Source organism: Erpetoichthys calabaricus, chromosome 13 (genome assembly GCF_900747795.2).
Source record: "Erpetoichthys calabaricus chromosome 13, fErpCal1.3, whole genome shotgun sequence".
Classification (NCBI taxonomy): Eukaryota; Metazoa; Chordata; class Cladistia; order Polypteriformes; family Polypteridae; genus Erpetoichthys; species Erpetoichthys calabaricus.
Genome location: NC_041406.2, coordinates 131,723,473 through 131,749,350, shown reverse-complemented (window position 1 = coordinate 131,749,350; position 25,878 = coordinate 131,723,473). Strand labels below are relative to the sequence as shown.

Here is a 25,878-nt window from a genome sequence, read left to right as displayed (position 1 = left end):
TTGGCTGTTGTGAAAGGGCTTCTCTTCACCATGGAAATGATTCTGCGATCATCCACCACTGTTGTCTTCCGTGGACGTCCAGGTCTTTTTGCGTTGCTGAGTTCACCAGTGCTTGCTTTCTTTCTCAGGATGTACCAAACTGTAGATTTTGCTACTCGTAATATTTTAGCAATTTCTCGGATGGGTTTTTTCTGTTTTTGCAGCTTAAGGATGGCTTCTTTCACCTGCATGGAGAGCTCCTTTGACCGCATGTTGTCTGTTCACAGCAAAATCTTCTACATGCAAATATTTATGGACCTAACTGTGTGTATATATATATATATATATATATATATATATATATATATATATATATATATATATATATACACACACACACACACAGTATCTCACAAAAGTGAGTACACCCCTCACATTTTTGTAAATATTTTTTTATATCTTTTCATGGAACAACACTGAAGATATGACACTTTGATACAATGTAGTCAGTGTACAGCTTGCATAATAGTGTAAATTTGCTGTGCCTTCAAAATAGCTCAACACACAGCCATTAATGTCTAAACCGCTGGCAACAAAAGTGAGTACACCCCTAAGTGAAAAATGTCCAAATTGTGCCCAATTAGACATTTTCCCTCCCCGGTGTCATGTGACTCGTTAGTATTACAAGGTTTCAGGTGTGAATGGGGAGCAGGTGTGTTAAATTTGGTGTCATCGCTCTCACATTCTCTCATACTGGTCACTGGAGGTTCAACATGGCACCTCATTGCAAAGAACTCTGAGGATCTGAAAAAAAGAATTGTTACTCTACGTAAAGATGGCCTAGGCTATAAGAAGATTGCCAACACCCTGAAACTGAGCTGCAGCACGGTTTACATGTACTGTGACATACTGAAGCAGAGCAGGATCCCCTCCCTTTGGAAACTGGGCTGCAGGGCAGTATTCTGACATAACGACCCCAAACACACCTCCAAGAAAGAAACTGAGGGTAAAGGTGCTGGACTGGCCAAGCATGTCTCCAGACCTAAAACCTATTGAGCATCTGTGGGGCATCCTCAAACGGAAGGTGGAGGACCGCAAGGTCTCTAACGTCCACCAGCTCTGTAATGTCGTCATGGAGGAGTGGAAGAGGATTCCAGTGGCATTTAACACATTTTAGCAGGGTAGTGCTCTCTATATCTGGTCTAGCACATTAGAAGCTAACTGCAGAAATCATACGTTTTCAGTAAGACTCAAAAATGAAAAAATGTCAAAAATGACAAAATTACTTTATAAATAAGACACCCAATAAACAAAAGATAAGCAGGGACTGAGTACAAAGTATCAAATCAACAGACAAAGGAAAACATGCCATACTTCATTAAAGCACTACAGTTTATGATTCTACCATCAAATAATGACTTAACAAGTGTAGCTTCCATAAAAGGGTGGTCAGAAGAAACACAAATAAATAATAAATAAGTACATAAGAAAAGGAAGACAGATGTCAAAACAGAGAACAAGTCTGGGAGCACTGTGGGAACTTGCTTTGTCACATGTCAGTTAATCATTTGTATGTAACAATGAAATTAATTAAAATTTAACATGTGATCAAATTGGTTCATAGGAGACCTGCATTTCTCATTAAACCTACTTTTATCTTTATTTCTTTAAACAAATGATACCTGTAAGAATTATCCTCCTTTCACAAGGCATGCTAGTAAGTGCATAAGATGTTTTGATATTACTATTCTTCAAACGGTGTCCTTCATCGCAAATGATCAAGCTGAAGCTGACAGTCATTATTTGCTCTAAACATCGTAGCATCATTTCATAGCTAATTAGTAGGATGGGGTGTAATGGAGAATTGATAAATTCTTCGATTTTGTGGTCCTGTGAGGGAGGAAAAAATATGCATTTAACGATACTGATGTACATAAATGCTGAAAGAAGACTATTTCAGTATAACCTAGAGTGCATTCTAAAACCCAGAAAATGTTTAGCCAGCTCTTCTGAAAAAACTTATATTTTCATACAGACTTCCTATGTGCATGCAAAGCACAGATTTTAATTATTCCAAACCCTTTTGATGTTACCAATAATCATGAAAAGAAAGTAAACAAAGTAAAATTATAATAAAATTAGCAAGTCCCAAATTATAATGTGTTATACAGCATATTCTATTACAAATGCATAAAATGCTGCATCAAGTGGCTGCATGCTACATCATGCTTTGATCTGTAATCTTGTACTGTTATAAAGTGTTGGAGAGTTTAGCTCTAAAGCAATACACAAATTGAAACCAATCTAGTGTATGGGTACAACAGTTTAACTCTGAGAAAGTGTGGAACTAAAAATTTGAACCAGTAAGAAGTGAAAAACACAAAATAAACTTACAAAATGGAAAATGATGGAAAGTGAAATAAACAGTAGAGCAAACAGCAGATCCTAACCTTGAGCACTATGCACATATCAGATGACTGAAGCAAGTTCAGCTTCAGATGTGGGTTTTTAATTTCCTCACTCAAGAATTTATTTTCAAGTTCACCAACAGTTGTATGCTCACAAGGAAAGAGGAATGCAGTATTACAGCTTTTATTATTTTTTTTTTATAGAGCTACTGATTAGTTGCCATTAATGCATGCACATGTTTTTAATGAAACGGTGCAAAATTAATCAATTTATTAACAGTAGTTGCGGGTTATCAGCACATGTTTATGTTTTGTCATTATAACCTTTATCCACACACACCAGAGTTGCTACCCATTACTTATAATACTGCATATCAAATTGAATCAAAAAGAGATGCAATCTCTCCTGTATTTTCATTCACATTGTTTCAAATATACACTACCTCTCCAAAGTGTAGAGAAAAACAGTTAAAAATCAAACCAGTTATATAAACGGTGTGAGTTTCATTTCTGTGGTGCATTAAAGCTACAGACAGAAAAGCTCCAAGTGCTACATGAGATTGCACATTAACTGTGCTGCGTTCACACATTACCAAAAAAAAAAAAAATCTTGTTTTGGAAATTCTACACTATAACAGAATGTCCAGAACAAGATGGAACACACACTGTAAACATAAAAGACTGTCGAGGTACAGGTCTGAGAGGGGGATAGAATGTCACTCCCTGTACCTGAGGACATCTGGCATGAAGCATGGTACAGTTACTAACGCATGTCCAAGCATCCAAAGAACATTTACTTCTTTATATTTCATTTTATATTAATATGCATGGAGGAAATAAGAAATTGTGATTTACAAACAGAATTTCGATAAAAAAATTTTAATTATGCAATTAATCACAATTCCATTTTTTCTTAAATTTTATTAATTTGGCTTCATGGCTGAATCATATTTTGAAATTATTACAAACAATCAAGATGATTACAGACTGCACATTTATATGGCACATGCAATGAATCTAACATTGTAACAAAGAAAAGAACAGGTGAAAGGAATAGTATGGTGAAATATGTACAGCATGGACCACATAAAGCATCCACAGTTGTTGGTGTGGAAAAGACTGCAGCAGAATTCCATAGTACAGGACATACCCAATACTGCTATAGGATAAGTTGATTTAAAGTTGTTTTATTCAAAACAAAAAAATGCTAAAAATCTTGATTTTACATTGGCATCAAAGCAGAAAACAAGTACTAACTTATTATACAGTATAACCAAAGAGATGCATTCCTAAGTTTAGTTGTAAAAGAACAGAGAAGAAGGAGGTGAAGTACATCAGGAATAACAAAGCAGAATTTAAAAATGCAGGCAGTAAAATAGCAGATTATCTAAACTTGCATCTTTCTGAGGTCTTCATATGTGAGAAAACAGATAACTTCTCTGCAGTAAAAGGAACTACTAAGGATGTACTCAGAGCTGGATTACCCATTAAGCAAATAAAGCACATGCTCAGGGCATCAAGGGAAGGTGGGCACCACAGAAATTTTCCATTGCCGGATTTACCATGGACCATATGGTGCAAACTGCATATTGTACAGCTAAACCAGGTTTCTCTAAAAGGGGCTCCCACATTAAATGCAAAAATAATTAATTAAAATAAAATAGTAATAATGGAGGCAAGGCTGGATCCCTTATCTCTACCTAAGTATAGAAGCAGATGTACTATGTAAGATTAGTTTTGAGGATCTGTTCAAAGACTTTGCAATTAGAAAAAGGGAAAACTTTTCAAATATATAAAAGAAAGAATACAAAAATAAACATTTTCCATCTTACTGCAAGTTTTGTTTCATTTCAAAAAATAAAATTTTAATTTTATGGTTTATTATTGTTTATATTTTGAATTAGATGTATATGGAGCACTGAAATTTTTTAAGAGCCTAGGGCCAATAAACATCTTAATTTGGCCCTGGAGGTACTTGTGACGGTGTTGGGTCCTGCTCTCTGCTCCTTCTTGTTTTGGGAGCCTCTTGAACCCAACACCATCAGTAATGTAACCGAATGAACTGTGCAATGAGGACAAATCATACTGAGCAAGGGGATGGTGTAAAAAGTGTACAGTGCTTTAATTAAAAAAAAAACAAAAAAAACCCATCAAAACAGAGTCCAAAGTGCAGTTCTCCAAGATCAATAAATAACCCATAAAAACAGAAAAATCCAAATGTTTAAAACCAGGCTAAAACGAGACTAAAAACCAACAACAGTCATTGGGACAAATGGCCCAAGCACAACTCCTTCCATGTCTCCCCAACTCATCCATGGCTCCGTCAACTGGACAGACTTCAGCAGTCACGGTCCTCTCATTCCCGACCTCCATCTTGGCTGCCTCCGTCAGTGAATGACAGACCGCTTGGGGTTAGTTGTCCTCTCTCCTCCTTCTCACACACACAGTCGTCCCTCGGATTCCAGAAGAGGACACCACCTTGATCGTACCCACTCCTCACACAATCAGTGGGTACGATCCGTCCCTCGAGTGCTGATCCCTTGCTCCAACATGGGACCCGTGATCGTGCTTGACCTCTCTCTCTCTCTGTGTCTGTCTTCAGCTGGCTGGCTTGTCATCTTGCACTGCCCCAATGCCGCACTCTCGGTTCTGCAAGCCTCTTTCCTTCCTTATGTTTTCTTCTTTTTTGTTTCCGTATCTTTTGTGCTGGCCTGTATTTATATGGCTCCATGGACGCAGCGCCTCAATCACTCACCACAGGAAGCCAATGAAGCAATTGAGAAAAATTGCACCTTCAGGTGCAAGTGCGACTCTCCCCAATTACCTCATCAATTCTCTGCAAGGAGACGGAGAAGGACATGGACAATGGATTATTTAAAAATCTGGCCATTCTTTCGGAGCCGCGGACTCGCTATATCACAGTACTGAGTGGTTTGGAAATCCATATTACTAAACGAGAATGGTAAACCAGATATGGACGCAGGGACCTGCCCGTGGACGCAACCCTAACCCTAACCCTAACCCCCTCCAACTAACAGAAATCGCAGGAGACATGGTGTGCAGGCGCCACACAAAGCCCCCCTCCACTAACAGAAATAAGAAATGAGGCAACGCGTCCATAGCACGCAAAAAAAAAAGGAGTCAGACGCAGGCGCCACACAAAGCCCATAGCACACAAAAAAGAGGAGTCAGACCCACGCCCCAGAGTGAAACGGGACAGACTACAGAGTACACACACTAACATAAATAAGAAATGGGACACAAAGCCCCCCTCCACTAACAGAAATAAGAAATGAGGCAACGCGCCCAGAGCACACAAAAAAGAGGAGTCAGACGCAGGCTCCACACAAAGCCAATAGCACACAAAAAAGAGGAATCAAACCCACGCCCCAGAGTGAAACGGGACAGACTACGGAGTATACACACTAACATAAATAAGAAATGAGGCAACACGCCCATAGCACACAAAAAAGAGGAGTCAGACCCACGCCCCAGAGTGAAACGGGACAGACTACGGAGTCCACAAAGGGTCACCCATCAAGCCCGAGATTACCGCTCAAAAACGAAAGAGCAACCGCAAGCAAACACCCGACATCATACAGAAACCCCACAAATACGGACAAAACAACATATTTGAATCACATTATCCCCGACCCACAGTGAAACGGGACATACTACGGAGTCCACAAAGGTTCACAAATCAAGCCCGAGATGGTACGGAAAAAGAGGAGTCACCCCCCCACACCAGAGTAAAACGTGACAGACTACGGAGTCCACAAAGGGTCACACATCAACCCCGAGATATTACGGAAAGCGAATTGTGTTACAGAAAACGGCAGATACTACGATAGGAGCATCGCCTACAACGCGCATCTGAAATCAACGTACACACTACACAGCATAATCCACGCACTTCTAAAAAACCGCACGCGGACACCCGACGTCATACAAAAACAACAAGAAACCGGACTACACTACATATTGGAATCACATTACAGTGATGCAATATTAACAGGACAACCACAGATAACACAGGCGCAACACCTGATGGGTAATAATAAGAAGAAACGAATGCTCAGTATTAAACATACGTCATCTGAACACGTACAAACTATACAGCATTGGTGAATCTCATTACAGTGATGCACTATTAACCGTACAACCACAGAAAATGCTCCCTATTAACAGTAAGTGCGATCATCCTTATTACTTACCCATATTACTAACGATAAAGAACAGACAAGTCATGAATTCACGATCACGGGTGCAAAACGATACGGCTCGAGTAACGGGACCACAAAGACGTGCCCGCATGAAAAAAAACAATAAACGTGGGCGCCTACAACGCGCTTCTGAAACCGCGGAAGAATAACTGTCTCGGCTCCAAAAACGAAAAGCTCGACTAACACAGGTACATAAACGAGCCCAAATGGACAGATACAATGAACGTAGACGCATGCAGCGCGCATCTCAAACTGCGGAAGCGAAGCAGGCACGGGTTCAAAAGGAAAGAGCTCGATTGACAAACATACAAAAACGGGACCGACGGGCAAAAATCAATGAACGTAGACGTCTACAACACGCGTCTCATTGCAATTAATTAATGTCATTTGCAATCATTGTCATTCACTTAACTTCCCTGAAGAAACAACTGGCAATACAACTAATGAGTTTACACGTTGTTGTCAAAAGTGTCAAGTTACACTGCCTCCTTTACATGAATATCCTGAATATCTATGGAAGCTTCTAACTAACGATGTACCTTAAAGTAAAAACTTTATGAACTGCATTACATCCTACAATAGTTCATTTGCTTTGGCATCTACCGGAGTAAATATCACGCCACCAGCTGGCAATAGCCCATACTGCTTTTGCGTATGTGAACAAATATTACATCACATTGGAACAGTGCACCCTGAAACAAATCACGAACACAAATTTGCAGAAATATACAGCTTAGATCCAGATGACGCAATCTATCAACGAATGAACCTTCCTGAAAACAAACAATGCACGGACCTTATAATGAGAAACGTCACTAGGATCATAAACAATCACCCATTAGCTAAGTCTATAAAAATGCTACATGAGGTTGAAAGAGAGGCCAATGCAAAAGCAACCTACGGCTGCCCGGCAGGCACGGGTTCAAAACGCTGGGGGTAGGCGAACGAAGCGAGCAGGGGGCGGAGCCCCCTTGTTGTAGAAGAAGAAGTTCTGCTTAGATTAAATAGGTTGAAATCAAACAGCCAGGCCCAGATAATTATTATCCTTGAGTTCTTAAAGAGGTTAGTGAGCACATATATAAACCTTTGACAAATACAAATCTCTGTGGGTGGATACACCTTTTATTGGTCTGGTCACTCTGATGGCTGTCATATTCAGGGAGTAGCTGTTGCTGTAGTGGATTGGCTTCTTCTGAAGGTGTCCGATGTCACTCCTTTCAACGAACGTATTATGAGACTCAGATTACGGCACTCCCTGGGTGCCTTGTCTGTTGTCTCAGTGTATGCTCCGACCGCAGTGAGTGATGTCTCGGCAAGGGAAACATTTTATTCACAGCTTCGCTTGGTGATTGATGGGTGCCCACGAGGTGACACTCCTCTGCTCATGCGTGACTACAATGCAGCCACTGGCACTGACAGGGCTGGCTATGAAGATTGTCTCGGTCCCCATGGGTCTGGTGACCGTGGTGAAAGTGGCTCCATGTTCCTTGACTTTGCAAAAGGTCAGGGGCTGCGAACCGCTGGATCCTGGTTCCAGAGCTCAGAACCGCATTGTTGGACTTGGTACTCCAATACAAGTAGTGCAGTGAAGGAGATCGATCACATCCTCGTGGGCAGACACTGGAGGCTCTTGCAAAACTGCAGGGTCTACAGAAGTGCCCAGTTTGTGAATTCTGACCACAGACTTGTTGATGCTACTCTTAGGATCCAGCAAGTTACCACCTACTAGGAAAATTAGCCTGGACTTGGCCAGACTCCAAGACCAGGCTGTTTCTAATGAGTCTGCATGCAGTTTGTGTGAGGAACTTGCAGATTTAGGTGCGACTGCCGATCCTAATGTGATGTGGGAGACCTTCCGTGACAAAACCCTGAAGGTTGCTGAGGGTTGTGTTGGTGTTACTGGTGTTCCCAGAAGAAGGTGTTTCATCTCACAGGGCACCCTGGATATCATTGAGAGGAGTCGCAGCGCACGGCTCAATGGCAACTCTGGTCTGTACCGGGAACTGAGAAGGACGGCTACAAGGGCTCTGAGGGCAGATAAAGAAGCATTTGTTAGAGGAATCTGTGAGCAAGTGGCACACCATCTGTGGTCTAGGGACCCACGTCCTGCTTACAGAGGAATCGAAGCATTATGCACACCTGAATCTGTTCCTCAGAGAGTTGCAGTCAGGGCGACTGATGGAACCATCCTTATGGATGACACTGCAGTTGTGACCCGCTGAGCTGGCTACTTTGAGCAACTGTTCAAAGTTGATTCTCTGGCTAGGACGTTGGATATCTCTGGGTCCACGGTTCTTGAGGCTGATCCTACAATTAGCTGTGAACCACCCAATCTCACTGAGATTGCACAGGTGAGAGGAGGAAAGGCTGCAGGGATCTGTGGTATCCGGGGTGAACTTCTCCAAACTGGTGGTAAGGCTGTCCTCCTGGCATTTCAAGCAATCTTTGGTTCCATTTGGGAGACTGACATCATCCCAACTGACCGCATCCTGGCACTGAGGGTTGTCATGGAGCACAAACGTGAATATTGGCAGTTTCTTTGAAGCCTTTGTCAATTTTTGTAAAGCGTTTGACTCAGTTGATCGAGCTGCCCTGTAGGACATCCTGAGGGTTTGCGGGATCCCCTCGAGGTTGCTGGATATCATGGCTGGCCTGTACACTGGTACTATGAGTGCTGTGCAGTGTGGAGGCAGGACCTCTGTGTTTTTGCTCCTACTCTGTTCAATGTTTGCATGGACTGGGTGTTGGGCAAGGTCGTGGGGTCCAGCGGCTGGGGGGCATATGTTGGGGAAGAAAGATTCACGAATCTTGACTTTGCTGACGATTCTGTGATCTTCACGGAGTCAATGAAGGCTCTGATCGGGGTGCTTGAGAGACTGAGCAAGGAGTCTGAGTGTCTGGGCATGCGAGTGTCCTGGATAAAAACCAAGATCCAGGCCTTTAATGACCTCTTGGGCACAACCATCAGCAGTGTGTCTGTTTGCGGAGAGTGTCGACCTTGTTGAGAGGTTTAACTTACCTTGGCAGTGACATTCATGTCTCTGGTTACTCTTCCTATGAATTCAGTACATGGATTGGGAGAGCATGGGGGATCATGAGGTCGCTAGAAAGGGGTATGTGGCGGTCCCGATATCTATGCAAAAGGACAAAGGTCCAAGTCTTTAGTCTTGCTATATGGTTGCGAGACATGGACGCTATCCAGTGTCCTGAGACAAAGACCGGACTCCTTTGGTACTGTGTCTCTCCGGAAAATCCTTGGGTACCGTTGGTTTGACTTTGTGTTGAATGAGCGGTTGCTCATGGAGTCCCGAATGAGGCACATTACCTGCATTGTGAGGGAGCGTCAGTTACGGCACTACGGCCAAGTGGCGCGTTTCCCTGAGGGTGATCTGGCTCATAAGATCCTCAGTGTTGTAACACCTGGCTGCGGCAGATAGAGGGTCATTTCCGGAGGGTGGGTCTGGGGGGTTGCCAACAGGGATCCCGAGCTGTTTCATCGTGTAGTGGGTGCGGCAACACACTGTTCCAGTGCATGCTCCTCAACTTGACTTGACAAATATGAGGTGAGACACAAAAATAACTGGACTGGGCTTGGGGTTTTCCTGGAAAACTGTCTGGAGGTCGGCTGGACATGAATCATAGAACTATATCCCCTCCTACACACCCTCTCAAACTGACGATAGGCTAGGTACATATATCTTGTGAATAGCCCAATCAGTATTTGCACAACAATCGTTACACGAGTTGCCGCGACAATGTCAGGTGAAAAAAGCAAACAGTGAGACAAGACAAGACAAGGCTCCCGTACTCAATGCTTTTTCTGTAAAGCAGTTTTTGAGTAACAAAAACATTCCTGTCCTTAATCACCTCTCTATTAGCCCGACTTAGCTCCCTGTGATTTTTACTTGTTCCCGAAAATCAAAAGTGACCTGAAGGGAACACATTTTTCTTCAATGGATAAAGAGAAGACAGAAACGGCAAGCCTGATGAAGAGCCTCAAGCAAGACTTCCAGCACTGTTTCAATCAATGGAAGATATGTATGGAGCGGTGTAGAGATCGGGAGGGGGAGTATATAGAAGGTGACAATGTTTAGAATGCTGTAAGTCATCAATAATTTTTTTTTACCAATCCAGTTATTTTTGTGTCTCACCTCATATTTTTAGGAAGTCACTGTGCACTGGGGAAAGTCTAATGGACAGGAAAAGGCTAAAAGTATCTTGTTATATAAAAAGGGTAATCGGGCAGTTCTCTATGCAACTGTAGGCTAGTAATCTAAATGCGCATCAAATGTAAATTAAAGGAAGGAATTATTAAGGAAAAGATTGAACAACGCATGGCAAGTACAGCAGTGTTACTGAATAGTTAGCATGGGTTCAGAAGGGAAAGGTAATGTTTTGCTAACATTCTGGAATTCAATGAGGAAGCAATCAAAGGATATGATCAAAGTAGAGAGTATGATATTATTTATCTTGACTTTCAGAAAGCATTTGATAAGGTGCCACATGAGAGGCCGGACATCAGACTAAAAGAAGTGGGAGTTCAAAGACCTGTATGTAGAATGGTGTAAAATTGCCTCAGTTACAGGAAGCAGGGGGTTAAGGTGTAAGGAACCCTATCAGAATTGTTATTTTGGAATATAAATAACAAGCTGGTTACATACAGGCTTGGGGAGGTTTGGGGCAGATGAAATTTAATGGATGTAAAGTATAACAATTGCATTCATGTTAGGTTTGAATACACAATGGGAGGTATGAAAACTGGAAGTACACCTTATGAGAAGGATTCGTCAGTCATGGTGTACTTGACACTATCAACTTTCAGACAGTGTTCAGAAGCCATTAAGAAGGCTAACAGAATGTTAGGTTATATAACCCGTTACATGGAGAACAAGTCCAAGGAGGTTATGCTTAAGGTTTATGACGCACAGGTTAGACCTCACTTGGAGTACTGTGTGTAGTTTTGGTCTTCAGGCTACAGAAAGGATATAGTAGCTCTAGAAAAAGTCCAGAGAATCGTGACTAGGCCGATTCTAGGGCTTCAAATGATGAATTATAATGAAATGAGGAGAGATTACAGGCTGAGCCTTTTCAGTTTAAGCAAAAGAAGATTAAGAGGAGACATAACTGAAGTGTTTAAAATTATGAAGGGAATTAGTACAGTGGATTGAGAATGTTACTTGAAAATGAGTTAATTAAGACTGCAGGGACACAGCTGGAAACTTAAGGGTAAATTTCACACAAACATTAGGAAGTTTTTCGTTACATGGAGAGCAAAAAACAGAATAACATACCAAGCAGTGTGGTAGACAGTAAGACTTTTAGGGACTTTCAAAACTAAACTTGATGTAATTTTGGAAGAATTAATTGGATAGGACTCTCGAGCATTGTTGGGCTGAATGGACTGTTCTCATCTAGATTAGTGTTATAAAGTTCAAATGTTCTAAAATAATATCAAATTAGATAATGATAAAAGAGTTACCTTTTGAATACATTACAGGTAGGAGTTTGCAACAGCAAAACTTACTAACAACAGGCATACAATGGCTTTGGCAACACATTTCTCAGAGAAGGGTTCAGATTAAAATAAATAGGGGAAAAATGTCTTTTGCAACATGTCTAAACATAATTCAAGATGAGACAAAAAGACAATCCAACTTTCCAATGGAAACAGTACATTTTAAATTATATCCACTTTTAATTAAGAAGGTTTTAAAATGCATCAGGTAACACATCAGAGTATGATGTATGGCTTAAAAAGACAAACAAAATGTCTTTACAGTAGGATATTTTAAAATGTATTGGCTTAACACAAAAAAAAATAAAAAATCACCTGATCCACTGCAAACACATTGATACGCTCTTTCCCCAGCCACTTCTGAAACTCTCTACTCCAATTTTTCACAAGACTGCCTGGTGTCACAATAAGTACACGCTTAATGACTGGTTTTGCACCATAAGGTCCTTGACGAAGGAGTGTCCATATAAGAGAAATACACTGCAAAGTCTTGCCCAGTCCCATTTCATCAGCAAGGATTGCACCAAACCTTCCACTTACTCTGTAAATATAACACAGCAAAATAAGCAAATGATGGACAGTTTTAATAGTGGCAAAAATTACTAAAACGTTCTGCTGCAACTGATATTTACTTAAACCAAATAGGTGCAAGAGACATTTTGAAATCCTAACAGATACTGTACTGATAATTAAAATTGAACACAAAAAAACTGAAGTAACATGATCATAATTATAAGCACTTACTGTAACAGTAGGAAACGACATGATAAATGTAATAGCTAACACCACTGACAGGTGCCAAAATAACTACCTGACATCTGCCTCCTGCAAAGTCTTAAGTGGTCTGAAATACCAGCATGAACAATGATGCTATCAGTCCACCATTCAGCCCCTTGCACACTACATTTTATGGAAAACTGAGGAAAAATTAAATACCAGATAGAAGAGATGAGGGTGAAACTTCTGTGTGAGGGATATTCTGCATTATGTGTTTGAGATATTAAAGATTTTATTAAAGGTAGTGAATGAATTCACTTTCTTAATATGCAATCCAATTTACCTATTGGTATCAGATTACACAATGAGAATAGCTAGTTTCTTAGAGGAATTAACTAGGGGCGCCTTCTAATGGGAGGAAAATAATAACAGCACTTGCCAAAACAGATGATCTTTTGATGCTGCAAACAGAGAATAGGTGAGGAAACAGAGGTCAATAAGAATAAAGACCTAAGGCAATATGGGAAACGAGACTGTTAACATTATAAAGAAACAAGTGGAAAATTAAACCAGAACTGCGGGGTAATACATATACATGAGCATGTTAGGCATACTGAGTGGGCTACACACTACATATTTAAATATTGTGAATTGATGATTAGGTTTCCTTGAATAATTTATAATGTTTTTGAAGATGGTGACTAGGCTGGGAACATGGACTGGATAAGATGTCAAGACCATTAACTAGTTAGGAGAAGAGCTGTAAAAAGTACCCAGAAATAATACTTTCACTGAAGTAAGACGTATTTAATTAAAAAAAAAAAAAAAAAAAACTTGAGTAAATGGTGTCTGCTTTCAAAATATTTAAGCACAAAAAGTAAAAGTAACGTTTACAATAATGAGAAAGTGAAAGACTTTGTCTAGAGAACACAATACATTAGTTTTATTTTTAAACAACGCATACACAATATTTTAGCTACAGAAATGTACTACAGAAAAATTAATCAAGCAAATACGATCATGCCATTGATCAGTACATAACTGCAGTCAGTGTTACAGTGATGACCTGAAGTGTAGTACTACTTGTAGTTAGTATGGATATGACTTACACTGTACCTTCCCTATTGGGATACCCGACAGTACTGGATGAGGCACCCCTACTCACAACACAAAAATAATAAACTACAAAAATAAGAATAAATAATTAAGTGAACAGCTCACAACCTTATCACTGGAATAGATACACAATTAAAAAACAGTGAAATTAAGAAGGGCAATTATTACATTAAATAGTAATAGAACAATTTCAGAATTGTTGTTTATTTTTAACAAATATCCTCTTAAAGAGTGCCGTTTCATTTGCTCAATTTGGTACTCAATTTTATCTTTAAATTACTTGCTCAAGCACTCATGTAAACTATAGAACTAACCACAATTAAACTCAAAGCAAACTATTAACTCTCCAGCATAACCAGATGTACACCAGTTGGTTGTCTCATAATATATTGTAGATGCCACATGGGCATCCCAGCCAGGAGTGGAAGCAGACCTGGAAGGAAGGACTGGAAAGGGTGGACGGACAGCCCATTAAAAAGAAAAGATATTGCTGGGGGTTTTTCATTCCCGCAGCATGCTAGATGGCAGCAGTCCTGTTTATCGGCGCCCAGTGGGAAGTCAGCAGGGCATGCCGGGAAATGTAGTCTGGAAGGGCAGCCCTGCTGGGGTCACGAGGTACCACAAGAGGGCACTGCAGGGAGACAAGCTCCCTACTATGATGGACTTCCATGTGACCCGGAAGTACTTTGATCGGGTGATCGCCCTGGCACTGGAAGTACTCCTGGGTCTGTAATAACAGGGACCACACTCCCTTATTCAGGGTGAGTAGGAGCTTGGAGGTAGAGGGGCAACACTTGACTGGAGGAGGGCAGTGCAGTGGTGAGAGAAATTAGAGTAAGGAGAGAAAAAAAACTGTTTTGTGCTTTTTGTAACTTATAAAGGAGTGTGGTATAATAAAAACCAACCTTTATTTGAACCCGGGACTGTGCTTGTGTGTTCTTGTTGGGGTTTGGGCTTGCTGACACCCGGGTTTCTTTCACAATATATTCATATTTTAATGCATTCCTATAGACAGTTTAAATTCTACAGAATAACCTTTTCCCCACTTTTTCACACACATAGCCTTAAAACAACTTGGATTAATATTATACTACAATAATGTATCTTTAATACAACATAATAAAATTGCAATTACAAATATGACAGTCAAAGTTCTGCTGAAGAATACTTTGGACATGGGTCATTTCCATTACATTTAATTGCTTTCTCCTGAATCAATTAAAGAATTAAGTAAAAGGACAGCTCAGAGGAAATGTTACACACTTTGCAACAGAGTGGAAGGCAGAATGACGTGCAGTAATTATCTAATAATTTACCAAGACAAAATATATCACTGGTCAAAATTCACTGCTGCATACAAAACAAGAACGTTCATTTAATAAGTCACCTATATTTTCTCTGCTTCAGCTCTAGTTGAGTCTGGTCAACAGGGCAGTGTTCTCTTAATTTTCCCTCAGCTCAAAATCCATAAAGTAAGAACAAAAATATATATCTCTGCTTAAGATAAAAGCTGACACCCCTTTTATTAGTTTTCACATGAAAATGGACAAGACGACCCCCTTTGTGGGTCACAAGATCTTTCTGGAACCTGAGTCTGTCTTCTCTATTTAACCAGCGACTTTTATAGACAGGCTCACTTCTGAGTTTCAGTAACTGGACTTCTAAGAATCTGCCACAATATCTTGTGGATACAACATATGGATATTGTTTGCATAAAATATATCTTATTGTTTCAAAATATTACTTGTGCCAATAAAATTTTGTTTTCGCACAAGATTAAAAAGATAACACTTTTTGGGACTTCAGGAGCTCCATATACAATACCTTACTAAAAGTGGAAAAATGCTTAGTTCAACATGCTTTATTAAAGTTGAAGGTGAATTTTGAAATTCTTTAGGTGCTGTTTTTAAATACGATCATGAGGAAAGGGCACATTCAGTTTCCATGTATCAAAAGTGAGTGGGTAGCATGGGAATGACCTACCAAATGAGCAGTGGAAGGTGCACTAAACCGCATTTATTTTTGAATAATGTACAACATTCTATAACCCTAACTTTAACCTCAGTTGACAACACATTTGATAGGTCTATTTTCTTTATTTATAAAAATCAGTAACAAGGACTTCTTATAAAATGTAATGAATTAAAATGTATGCTAATTGACCTAAAATGTAGTGTAGTAAAAGTAGTCCTAAATGAAATTTACTCAAGCAAATTATAAACTGCTGAAAAATGTAGTTAAGTAAAGTAATGAAGTAGTTGTACTTCTTTATTTTACACTTCTGGTTAGAGACACATATTTATATAATGATTTTTTCAGCAAAATGTAGACAAAAGAAACAAGTTTTCCAAGAACAGGTAAGGGGTGCACATGGAAACAAAGAGCATGGATGTACAAAATAAAACTTAGCTCGACCCTTTATGACAAGGGTATTGATGTCTGATGCAGACTGTTTAAGATTTTTAAATTTTAGCCTTAGCTAATTTTGTTTTTAAGTTAATTATGACAGGTGTGACCAAAGTGAGTTATGGAGCACTTCATGTTATAAAGAACACCCTTAAGAGTAAGTAAAAAATACCTTCTCATTCTTGATTCCCGTAATGAAATAAAAGTTTGTACCTCATACCCAGCATACATTCATAAAGAAAGATCATGCCATCTCTTTGATGTTGTCTTAGATGGGGAGAAAGATAAGGATCCACAACCACATCTACTACTGGCAATCCCAATTTGTTATACTGCAGTTGATGATTTAAGTTGGGTCGTGGCATGACTAATGCACCTGATAAAAACAAGAATGTTTTAATAAGAAAACAGTTATTATATGGTGTCCTAATGAAGCATTTTAAAGTAAAAGGCTCTTAAGGAACAACAGAGATTGAGCGTGTTTTTCAAATCCTAAGGTTAATTCCTAAGGCTAGTAATAAATTTTACATGTAACAAAAATTGCAGTTAATTATGAAGAGCACTATTCAATTGCATTCTCAGGCTCACACCCACAAAGCATAAAAAAAATGCTACCACATACCAGGGGAATCGGGACTATGGCGTGGCTTGCAGCTCATGTCTCTAGCCTTCTGTAGTTGGCAAATTTCCTTGGACAGATTTTTAAGAGGATTAGAGAATGGTTTATGTATTGCCTGATGAACATTTTCATCAGGAAGAACACTTGTTTCACTGGGAACTGTAAGAAAGCATCGGCCACTTTTAAAATCTTCTGGTAATATAACACTCATGACTTCTACCTCCTTCCCACCAACCATCAAAGTATGACTTTCAGTAAGGCTTTCTAACATTGCAGATTTGTATCCAGTCCCTGTCAAGACAAAATACATAAAAAGTGTTTTTTTTTTTTTTTTTTTTTAAACTTTTGTCACCTAATCACTTTTCCTGCCAAATACTGCTATTCTCAAATGATTAACTTTTCATTGTCTTTCTAAACACTCTAATGAAGTGTATGTATCCAAATTTTCATATTACTAATAATATTTCACTTTTATACAAATAACTACTTAAGATCCTGCGGTGGGTTGGCCCCCTGCCCGGGATTGGTTCCTGCCTTGTGCCCAGCGGGTTGGAAAATAGATGGATGGACTACTTAAGAGTTGTGTAATATAAATAAAAATACAGCTATTAAGCAAGAGTTACAGGTATTAGCAATTTTTTGAGCAGTTCACATTCTGAGAAAATCCACACAAAATATCTACTTAATCCCAAGAGATTATGCACTTTTTTAAAACAAGTCATCCATCACACTAACTGATCAGTTAATCATTTTATTTTTGTCTGAAAATCCCTGTAAATTAAAAAGAAAAACAGCACTGATGATTTTCTCTGATAGATAGCAATCAAAATTTGGGTCAAGAATTATAATTTTCAATCTTTTTAGAAGCTATTTGACAATTTTAAAAAGATGAACAACACTGCACCCTGGCATGACTAATGCACCTGATATATCCAAAAAAGCCTGCTCTTTGAAAAAATGACTACTTTAAAAATAAAAATTAGAAACTATTACAAAAACTGTTAGACAATGTTTAGATATTGTAATATAAGATATTGTAATATAAGAACACTGACTCTGAGACATTTCACATCAGAATGACTTTGAAATCAGAAAACAACGTGTTAAAACAAAAAATACCTTAGGTAGAATTTTACATATGAGTAACAGCATTTCTAGTTACAGAATGAGCAACTATAAATATACACATTGAGAACTGATCAAATTAAGACTAACCTCTTCCAATGTCCTTGCCTTCTAAATCCTTCAATATAGCAGACCTTCCTTTGGTTATCAGAACTCCATCTCCTTCCCATTTCTTATGCTTTTTCCTTGACGCTTTACACCATACAACTCTGAAGAACTTGGGGACAGGTGCCTCCTTACTGTGTCTTTCGAGAATGTTACTTTGTATCGTGGGGCTATTAGATGTATTCTTAATTAGGAATTTGCTAGTAATCTCTGGAGTTTTTGTAATTTTGAGTGCATCACCTGAAGAATGAAAACAAGATCGATACAAGTCAGTCATTTTGTAAACCACTTTGTCGCAGGTGGTGCTGAAGCCAATCCCAGCAACCATAAAGCACAAGACAGGAGCAAAACTTGGACAGGACACCAGGCCAAAACACACACACACACACACACACACACACACACACCCCCAACCACACACTAGGGTCAATTTAGTATCTCCAATCCACCTAACTTGCATGTCTTTGGGCTGTGGGAGGAAACCCACACAAACATAGGTAAAACATGCAAACTCCATGCTGGTAGGACCCGGGACATGTGGCATCAGTGCTACAACTATGCCACCCATTGATACAAGTCTTGATTTATATTATATAAGCATGTTCTAAAGTCACTTTCTTGATATTACTTTTTTGAAAGTAATACAAATATGGAGCCACAAACACTTTAATCTTTAATAGTAGCTAATCAAAAACACACACAAAACACACAAACAAAAAAACCCTAAAAAAAAAAAAAAAAAAAAACAGTCATCCAGCTGTTTCCATCAGCTCTATTTATCCTGCATCCTACATACAGTTTACAACAATTACTAAAATTTACATTGCAAAAAATATTCCATTCACCTATATGTATGTACTTTGCTTTACAGAAAAAAGTTTGACCATTGAAGGTAAAATTTTATAAATTTATAGTAAATATATAATACATAAACTACCCTGTACAGCATAAACTTCACAATATAAATGACTACATACAGTCATGAATTAAATGCAAATTATTTAACACCACTGAATACTGAATATGTACAGAATTTTGTCCAGATGTCACAGCTTTGACCAAAAATAGTGTTGAATACAACTCTGAATTATATATAGCATGTTGAGATAGCAGGGGATCTTCATAGCAGCCTTTTGCACTCATAATAATTAATAAGGATGAAAAAGGTAAACGAAAACACCAGCTTTATAAAAAAAACAACATTAGGGGCAGGTAGAACACAGGAAGAATACAAAATAATAGACAAAATAGAAATTAAACATTACAGCCACTAAAACTATGTAGTTCTTGATTGCCTGTTTGCCAGGTGTGATACCTCACTTACTTGTCCACCTATCCAAATATCTTCTGTCATGTTTCACCTTGACCCTTTACACTTCTGCCAACCGAGACTTAGCCATTACTCACTTCCCATTTTCACTCTCAACATGCCCCTAGCTATAAGGATGTCTGGAAATGTCATCCTTTACGCCTCATCTGTGTTGGATCTACTTTTTTCTTCCATATATAATATACCTTTAACAGAAGAATAACACCTGGCATCTCTACAAACCAAGAAAAATAGCAAAGACAGTGCACCTTCATCAAATAGGTATGGCGTTATTTTAATTGAAAATTCTTCCTTAAATTTTAATTAAATGCTTTTATTTGCCAGTTACTGCATCCGAAAGGCTTCAATACACCCTTATCCATTTCAGAGTTATCACAAGTATTCCCAAATTTCAAATATTCCTTGCTATACTTATACACTAGTCTCACACTTTATTGAATATCTCTGGTTTCAACCTTCTGATAATTATATGATGTGCTAATGTCAATAAAGTAACTATTGCAGTGAATACAGTTAAGGGGGAAAAAAAACCAAAAAAAAATACACAGTGAGGCAGCATCTGCCATAGTTCACCTTTACAACTAATTATGAAGAGCACTATTCAATTACTTTAATTTAAACTAACCTTACTTGGTATTAGTATTATTTTCTATTAGTTTATTTTTGTCTGCAATGTAATAAAATGGGGAAAAAAGATTAAAATCACATACACTGCACCTTGATTCACTTTAATGTATCTATCTCATTCTCACATGATGTCTACTAATAATATGCACAAGATTCTCATCAGCATAATTTAAATGAATGGTGTAAATTGCTGAATGTCACACAAGAGCACAGACACTCCAGTTGACTAAGTTAAGGTTTTACCATTCATCATTTAAATTGATAAAACAACCATTGCTGGGTAAATGAAAAAGTAATTTAAAAAATTAAATCCAATTATTTTTTAATGAGGACAGACTAAGAATGCATACACAAAAAATTACAAATAAAGTGTAACAGTATTTTACAAACACACAATGTATACCGTACAGTGTACATATAAACAAATACATTAAGGAAATTAAACAATTAAAAAAATGAATTTCAATTGTTAAACATCATTCTGCTTGATTGGGTATATTAGGAGTGCTTTTGGATAATTGTAAAAACTATTTGACACAGAAGAGTTTCACTTACACAACAATACATAATGTAAGAACCAAATAATAAAAGACAAAAATTTAAGTTGTTGAACAAAAATGACAAAGTAAAACCTGTTGCATGTGGATCAGAGAGTAGACTTATCTATTTCAGAACATAACGAAAACCATTGTTAGTTTGGCTTGAATTTTTGAAACCACAAAATCAAAAGAGGTTATTTTTTCGAGTAAATATTATAGATTAGGACAGCAGCACTTCACATGGCTTTGACACTTCTGTGACTTTATTTTTAAACTAGCGTGAAGGCAACATCATAAATACTTATGATATTAATTATTGTAAAAGCTGTATAAAAACCTTACCTTAAGTTACTAAATTTGGGTGTTTTATGCATTGCTACTTTACTACAAAATATATAATATTAGCTATTGATCCATTAAAAATTAAGTGGCACTTGGTTTTTAAAGCATTGTTAAGACTTTGAATGTGCAGTTTGAATATTCCAGAACCTATGTCTCCATTAGAGAAATAGAAATACAGATAAAATAATTAAGTCCATAAAATTTTTATTATGCTAGTCTTTACTTTAAAGATTGGTTCAATATAAAAATGCATTCAGCTCAACATTTACAAGACTGTTTCGGAGATGAGGCTATAATATATTCCAGTATAGACAGGGACAAAAAAAAAAAAAATCACATATGTGGTATTGGAAGGCCATGTCTGAGTCTTGCTGCCTTTAACTTCTCCACTTTAATTTTTGCCCTCAGCAATTCCTCTTCCAGTTGCTGTTTTCTTTTCAGTCCTTCTCGTTTCTCCTCAATATATAAGCCTAATTTCCTTTGATTTTCCATTATGAGTTCATGTTCTTCCTTGGACAGCTGCAGTGTTTCTTGTTCTATGCCTGGCAAATGTCTCAGGCTTTCTGGTCTAGAGTAGATATCTCTTCTCATAGGAATAGGAGAAGGGGACATAGTCACTGCGATATTCACGGATGATGGGCAGGGGGAGATGGATCCCTCAAAGCCTTGCACAGATTCTATTTCCTCATAATCGTCATGATTGTCCTCAATCCTAGTTGAAAGGATGGATAGTTCAGGGGGAGGCTTAACATCTATTTCTTGATCCAACTTCACAGTGACTGAGGCAGATTGGAAATCTGAAACAGCTGGTAAGGAAGAGCTATTTCCTGGTGGCTCAACTGCAGAGTCATTTTGGTAGATTGTTCTGGGAAAAAAGAAATACATATATATGTTTACTCTAAAGAAAGGGAAAACAAATTTTTACGAAACAACAGAAACACTGCGATCTTCTCCAGTATCTGTAATTTGAGGTAAAAGTTTGAATGTAAACAGCATATTACTATGGGATCACAAAAAAAATAAGTAAACTAATCAGTGATAGAAATTTCACTACAAATTGCTGAGTACAAGCATTCTTCTGGGAGTAAACTAAGCACAATGTAATGTAGTAACAGACCACTGTAACATACGGTTTTTCATCTGTAACTGTAGATTCATCTCCTGGTGAAGATGCAAAACTGAAACTAAAAGTCTGAATTTAAACACCGGTACAGAGAGACATTGGTTTCCATGCTCATCTGGTATTTATGGGGCCTTATTTCCATGAATGACTATTTATTCCAAAGTCTCAAATTAGATTCACATTAGATAACTAACTTCTGCAAAGGTCCAATAGGAGTATGTGAGCGAGTGCATAAGTAAATTACATGATGGACTGATCTTGCTTTCATGTTTGATTACTTCTACTGCATGATATTGTCAGGGCAGGATTCAGGCCCTGCTGTAGTAGAGAATAAGGGTTAATAAAATGGATTGACAGCGTAAATTTGAAAATTAAAGTGGATTGTTTAAATATGCTAATGCAAGTAAATATAAGTTACAGTTAAATTACATAGTTAATTCAAAATATCACACTCTTGTAAAAATGTAAATTTTCACAGCAGTGCTCACATGAAGCACCATGCAAAGCCTTCAGTATATCACTATGCATCTCGTATTAAACAACTCAGGTTTTCAAATATGTGATATTGTACAGGAAACACAATAATGCATATGGTTTCAAAAATAACACATTGATAGCAATGTTAGAAAAGCATATAATTTGAGGGCATATTTTGGTATTCTTTTGCCTTGTTTTTACAATATTTAAGATTTATAGTGGATTGTTGCCATTAATGATAAATATACATAACGATGAAGTGTCAGCCAATCTTAAATACATCTTTTCAAAAAACCTTCAATTATACACTCCCCTCATATGGGTAAATTTGTACATGCTGAATGGAGGTTACTGCTGAACTGTGTTCTTTCTGAATAACATTAAATTAGCTACAGTAAATACTGCAGATATTTTATTAATACATTGCTAGTGAATATGAACCTCATATTACAATAACGGAACAGATTTAGACACATGTGGCTTTTTTACTTCACTAGGGAAATAATGTAAGATTTTTAACCTTATATAGTAAAATGACAACATGCAAAGTTTAGGTTTCTACAGTTACTATAGATATGAAGTTGGCATAAAGAATAACAAGTTAAAGAAGTATACCCAACTTTTAAAATTAGTGGAGTACTTCTTTTTTCATAGTTTCTCCTACCCCTGAAATTAGCATATGCAGCTGCTGGCTTGGGCGTAAGGGGGCTGTTTGTATATAGGGGAGCTAAAGGCACCATGACAAATTAATTTATTAGATTGCTGTGAATTTTTGATGCTGGGTAGCCAGAAGAACAGTATTGTTTTGGTGGCCACTTTAAGTCTGAAGACAATTCAGGGTATTAAAGGCTGCTTTCTATGAGGAACAGATCAACTTCAATAAGCAGTCATATACAGAATAATGGTTTCTCAAAAGAGGTCAACTGAGAAGAGTATTTATTTTTAGATGGGATTAAGGGAGACTAATATATTGAAATAGTACCTAAATATATCAGTGCCTTTGAGATTATCAACTGAAAGTTTTTGCTAAAATTAAACTGCAGTTCAACTCAGAATTTAAATACTTGCAACAGTGCTAAATTATACTGAACAAATGAATAAACATTTTCCCAAAATTAAACTACATTCAGTACTGAAGTTAAATACTTATTTAGTGCTAAATTATTATGAACAAATAAATAAATAAATAATCTAATATATAGTAACAATTTTAAGAACAAGCATAGCATTATGCTCATCTCAAGTCTTGTTATGATAGCATTATGCTCATCTCAAGTCTTGTTATGCAGCTTTAAGACTACATGTATAGGTTAGTACTGAGCCATGCTGATCTTGAGTCATTCTGTCATCTATTCAGAAAATAAATAAATAAAGCCCCACCACTCTCTATGAACTTTGACAAAGATGCTTAGAAATGTTTAACACTGGGTAAACTATGTTGAAATTAACTACAACAAAATAATTGTTTACAGACTTGAAAGCAATACATGTCAAACATAATAATGTTTGAAAATATACTGAAGAAACAGAAAGCAGTTATGTATTGCACATAGACATTTAACTCTTACCTTTGTAATACATTGTGATCCTTGTCTTGCAGGGGTCTGAATAGGTGTGGGATCATCTCCATTACTCTCTTGGTGGGTTCAGATATACTACCCCTGTATTCTGGCTGGGCATGCTTTCGCTGCACCATCTCCTGCTTGGCACTTTCCTTTAGCCTTTTGTAGAGTGTGCGCAGGCCTTGTGCAGTACGAGGTGGCCGATCACCCCCCAGAGCATTATACTGCTCTGCAATGCTGTCCCAGCACTTGTTTTTGTCCACAATTACTGCATGCTTGTTGGTGTGCTCCTCCAGAATCCTGATATGAGGTTTCACCAGTTTCAACAAATCTAGCTTCTCAGACAAAGTGAAATTGGAGGATCTGGCTTTTCCCACCATGTTTGTTGGCATAAACACAGCAGCCATCCTTGCTCATGCTGTTTTTATGTGCAAGTTTTCTTTTGCTATTTTATTTGCTTATAAACCCTTTCTTTGTGTTGCTAACTGTGAAAAAACAAACACATAAACACACACAACCTTACTTCTACCTTCTGAAACACATGCAACACAGAACAAAAAAAAATCAGGCTTAACTAGGCCAGCCTCATTTAGGCCCACGCCTACCAGGGAGGGTTTTATTGAAATTCCTTTCAGCTTAAACTGACGCAGTTTCAAGGAAAGCTGCTTAAACCCAGCCTGACCTACTTAAATATCTAGACTATAAACTTGTACAAGAGGGAGCCACTGTTATGGTTTTGTATTTTTTAATAAATGCAACATGAGAAGAGTTCACTGACAATGGGAAAGGGAACTTCATTTATACTCAGCGTGAGGTAAACATCTACACATTTAAACTAGAAGGAACGTGCTTCGTGTTGCACTGGAGACGACGGCGAAAGCTTCCTTATAGTAAGAACGCGGGGGAGGCGACAAAATTAAAGAATAATGACGTAGGAACACAAGTGGTATTAAAAGGGGTGAAAGAGTGTCTGAATTTGCGCATTACCACACACTTAAAAAAGGGGGGACGGGATTTGCATTTATTTAAATAGCGAGGCAGATCGAGTATTTCCGTGTGCACACACTGATCTCAGCCGAAGCCTTAATCTCGCCTGCGCTGTCCGTGCGGCTGCTCACGTTCTACTTTGCATGTCAATCTCGTGCGCAGCGCTTCACGGGAGCCGATTAAGTTTCACCCAAAACTCGGTGTTCAGTGCAGAGCTAAATCTACACCTGCCTCATCCTCTCCTCTTTTACTTTTTTTGTCCTTGCATATCTTTGCAATCTCCGGCACACCCTGTAGATTTTCATTCATAAGACCACGAGTAGCGGTTGGATATTTTGTTGCCAAAACTACGAATTACTTTCTTGGACCATCTGTTTATTTTGGTCGTTTGCGGCAATGTTATTTTAATTGTCTTAAAGACCAATCTTACAGCGCTGTGTAGTACGGGGTGGGGAAAGCTCCAGCTGCATTTATATGAACCAAAAAGTTTGGCAAAAATGTATTCAGTTATAGCATTTTAAGAGTATTAGAATACTTGACGAGTTTTTGTTTTTTAAATTATGCGTGGAGCTGACATTCTCCGATTTTTATAAAACATAATGGCTGCCACAGTCCTTCCATTTCAAGTCTGACGCGATTTAAGACTAATTAAAAGTGTGTGCGTCAATTAAACTAAAA

At 38.1% G+C, this 25,878-nt stretch overlaps 2 protein-coding genes across 3 annotated transcripts in view; both read right to left on the bottom strand.

Annotated features, from left to right (window-relative positions):
* rad54b (RAD54 homolog B) overlaps positions 1–25,878 on the bottom strand; it is a 230,504-nt gene that overhangs the window by 96,458 nt on the left and 108,168 nt on the right. For both annotated transcript variants that reach the window (XM_028817766.2, XM_028817765.2), the window contains exons 4-8: positions 18,199–18,453; positions 16,987–17,274; positions 16,578–16,740; positions 12,441–12,666; positions 1,662–1,869 (exon numbers count right to left, since the gene is read on the bottom strand). In XM_028817766.2, coding sequence (XP_028673599.1) covers positions 1,662–1,869; positions 12,441–12,666; positions 16,578–16,740; positions 16,987–17,274; positions 18,199–18,453 — 1,140 coding nt within the window. The remainder of the gene's footprint in view (positions 1–1,661; positions 1,870–12,440; positions 12,667–16,577; positions 16,741–16,986; positions 17,275–18,198; positions 18,454–25,878) is intronic.
* Positions 20,489–25,562, bottom strand: LOC114663849 (fibrinogen silencer-binding protein). Its single transcript, XM_028817768.2, has 2 exons — positions 24,220–25,562; positions 20,489–21,916 (listed from the first exon to the last, which is right to left on the bottom strand). The coding sequence occupies exons 1-2, from the start codon at positions 24,618–24,620 to the stop codon at positions 21,385–21,387; spliced, it is 933 nt and encodes a 310-aa protein (XP_028673601.2). The 5' UTR covers positions 24,621–25,562; the 3' UTR covers positions 20,489–21,384.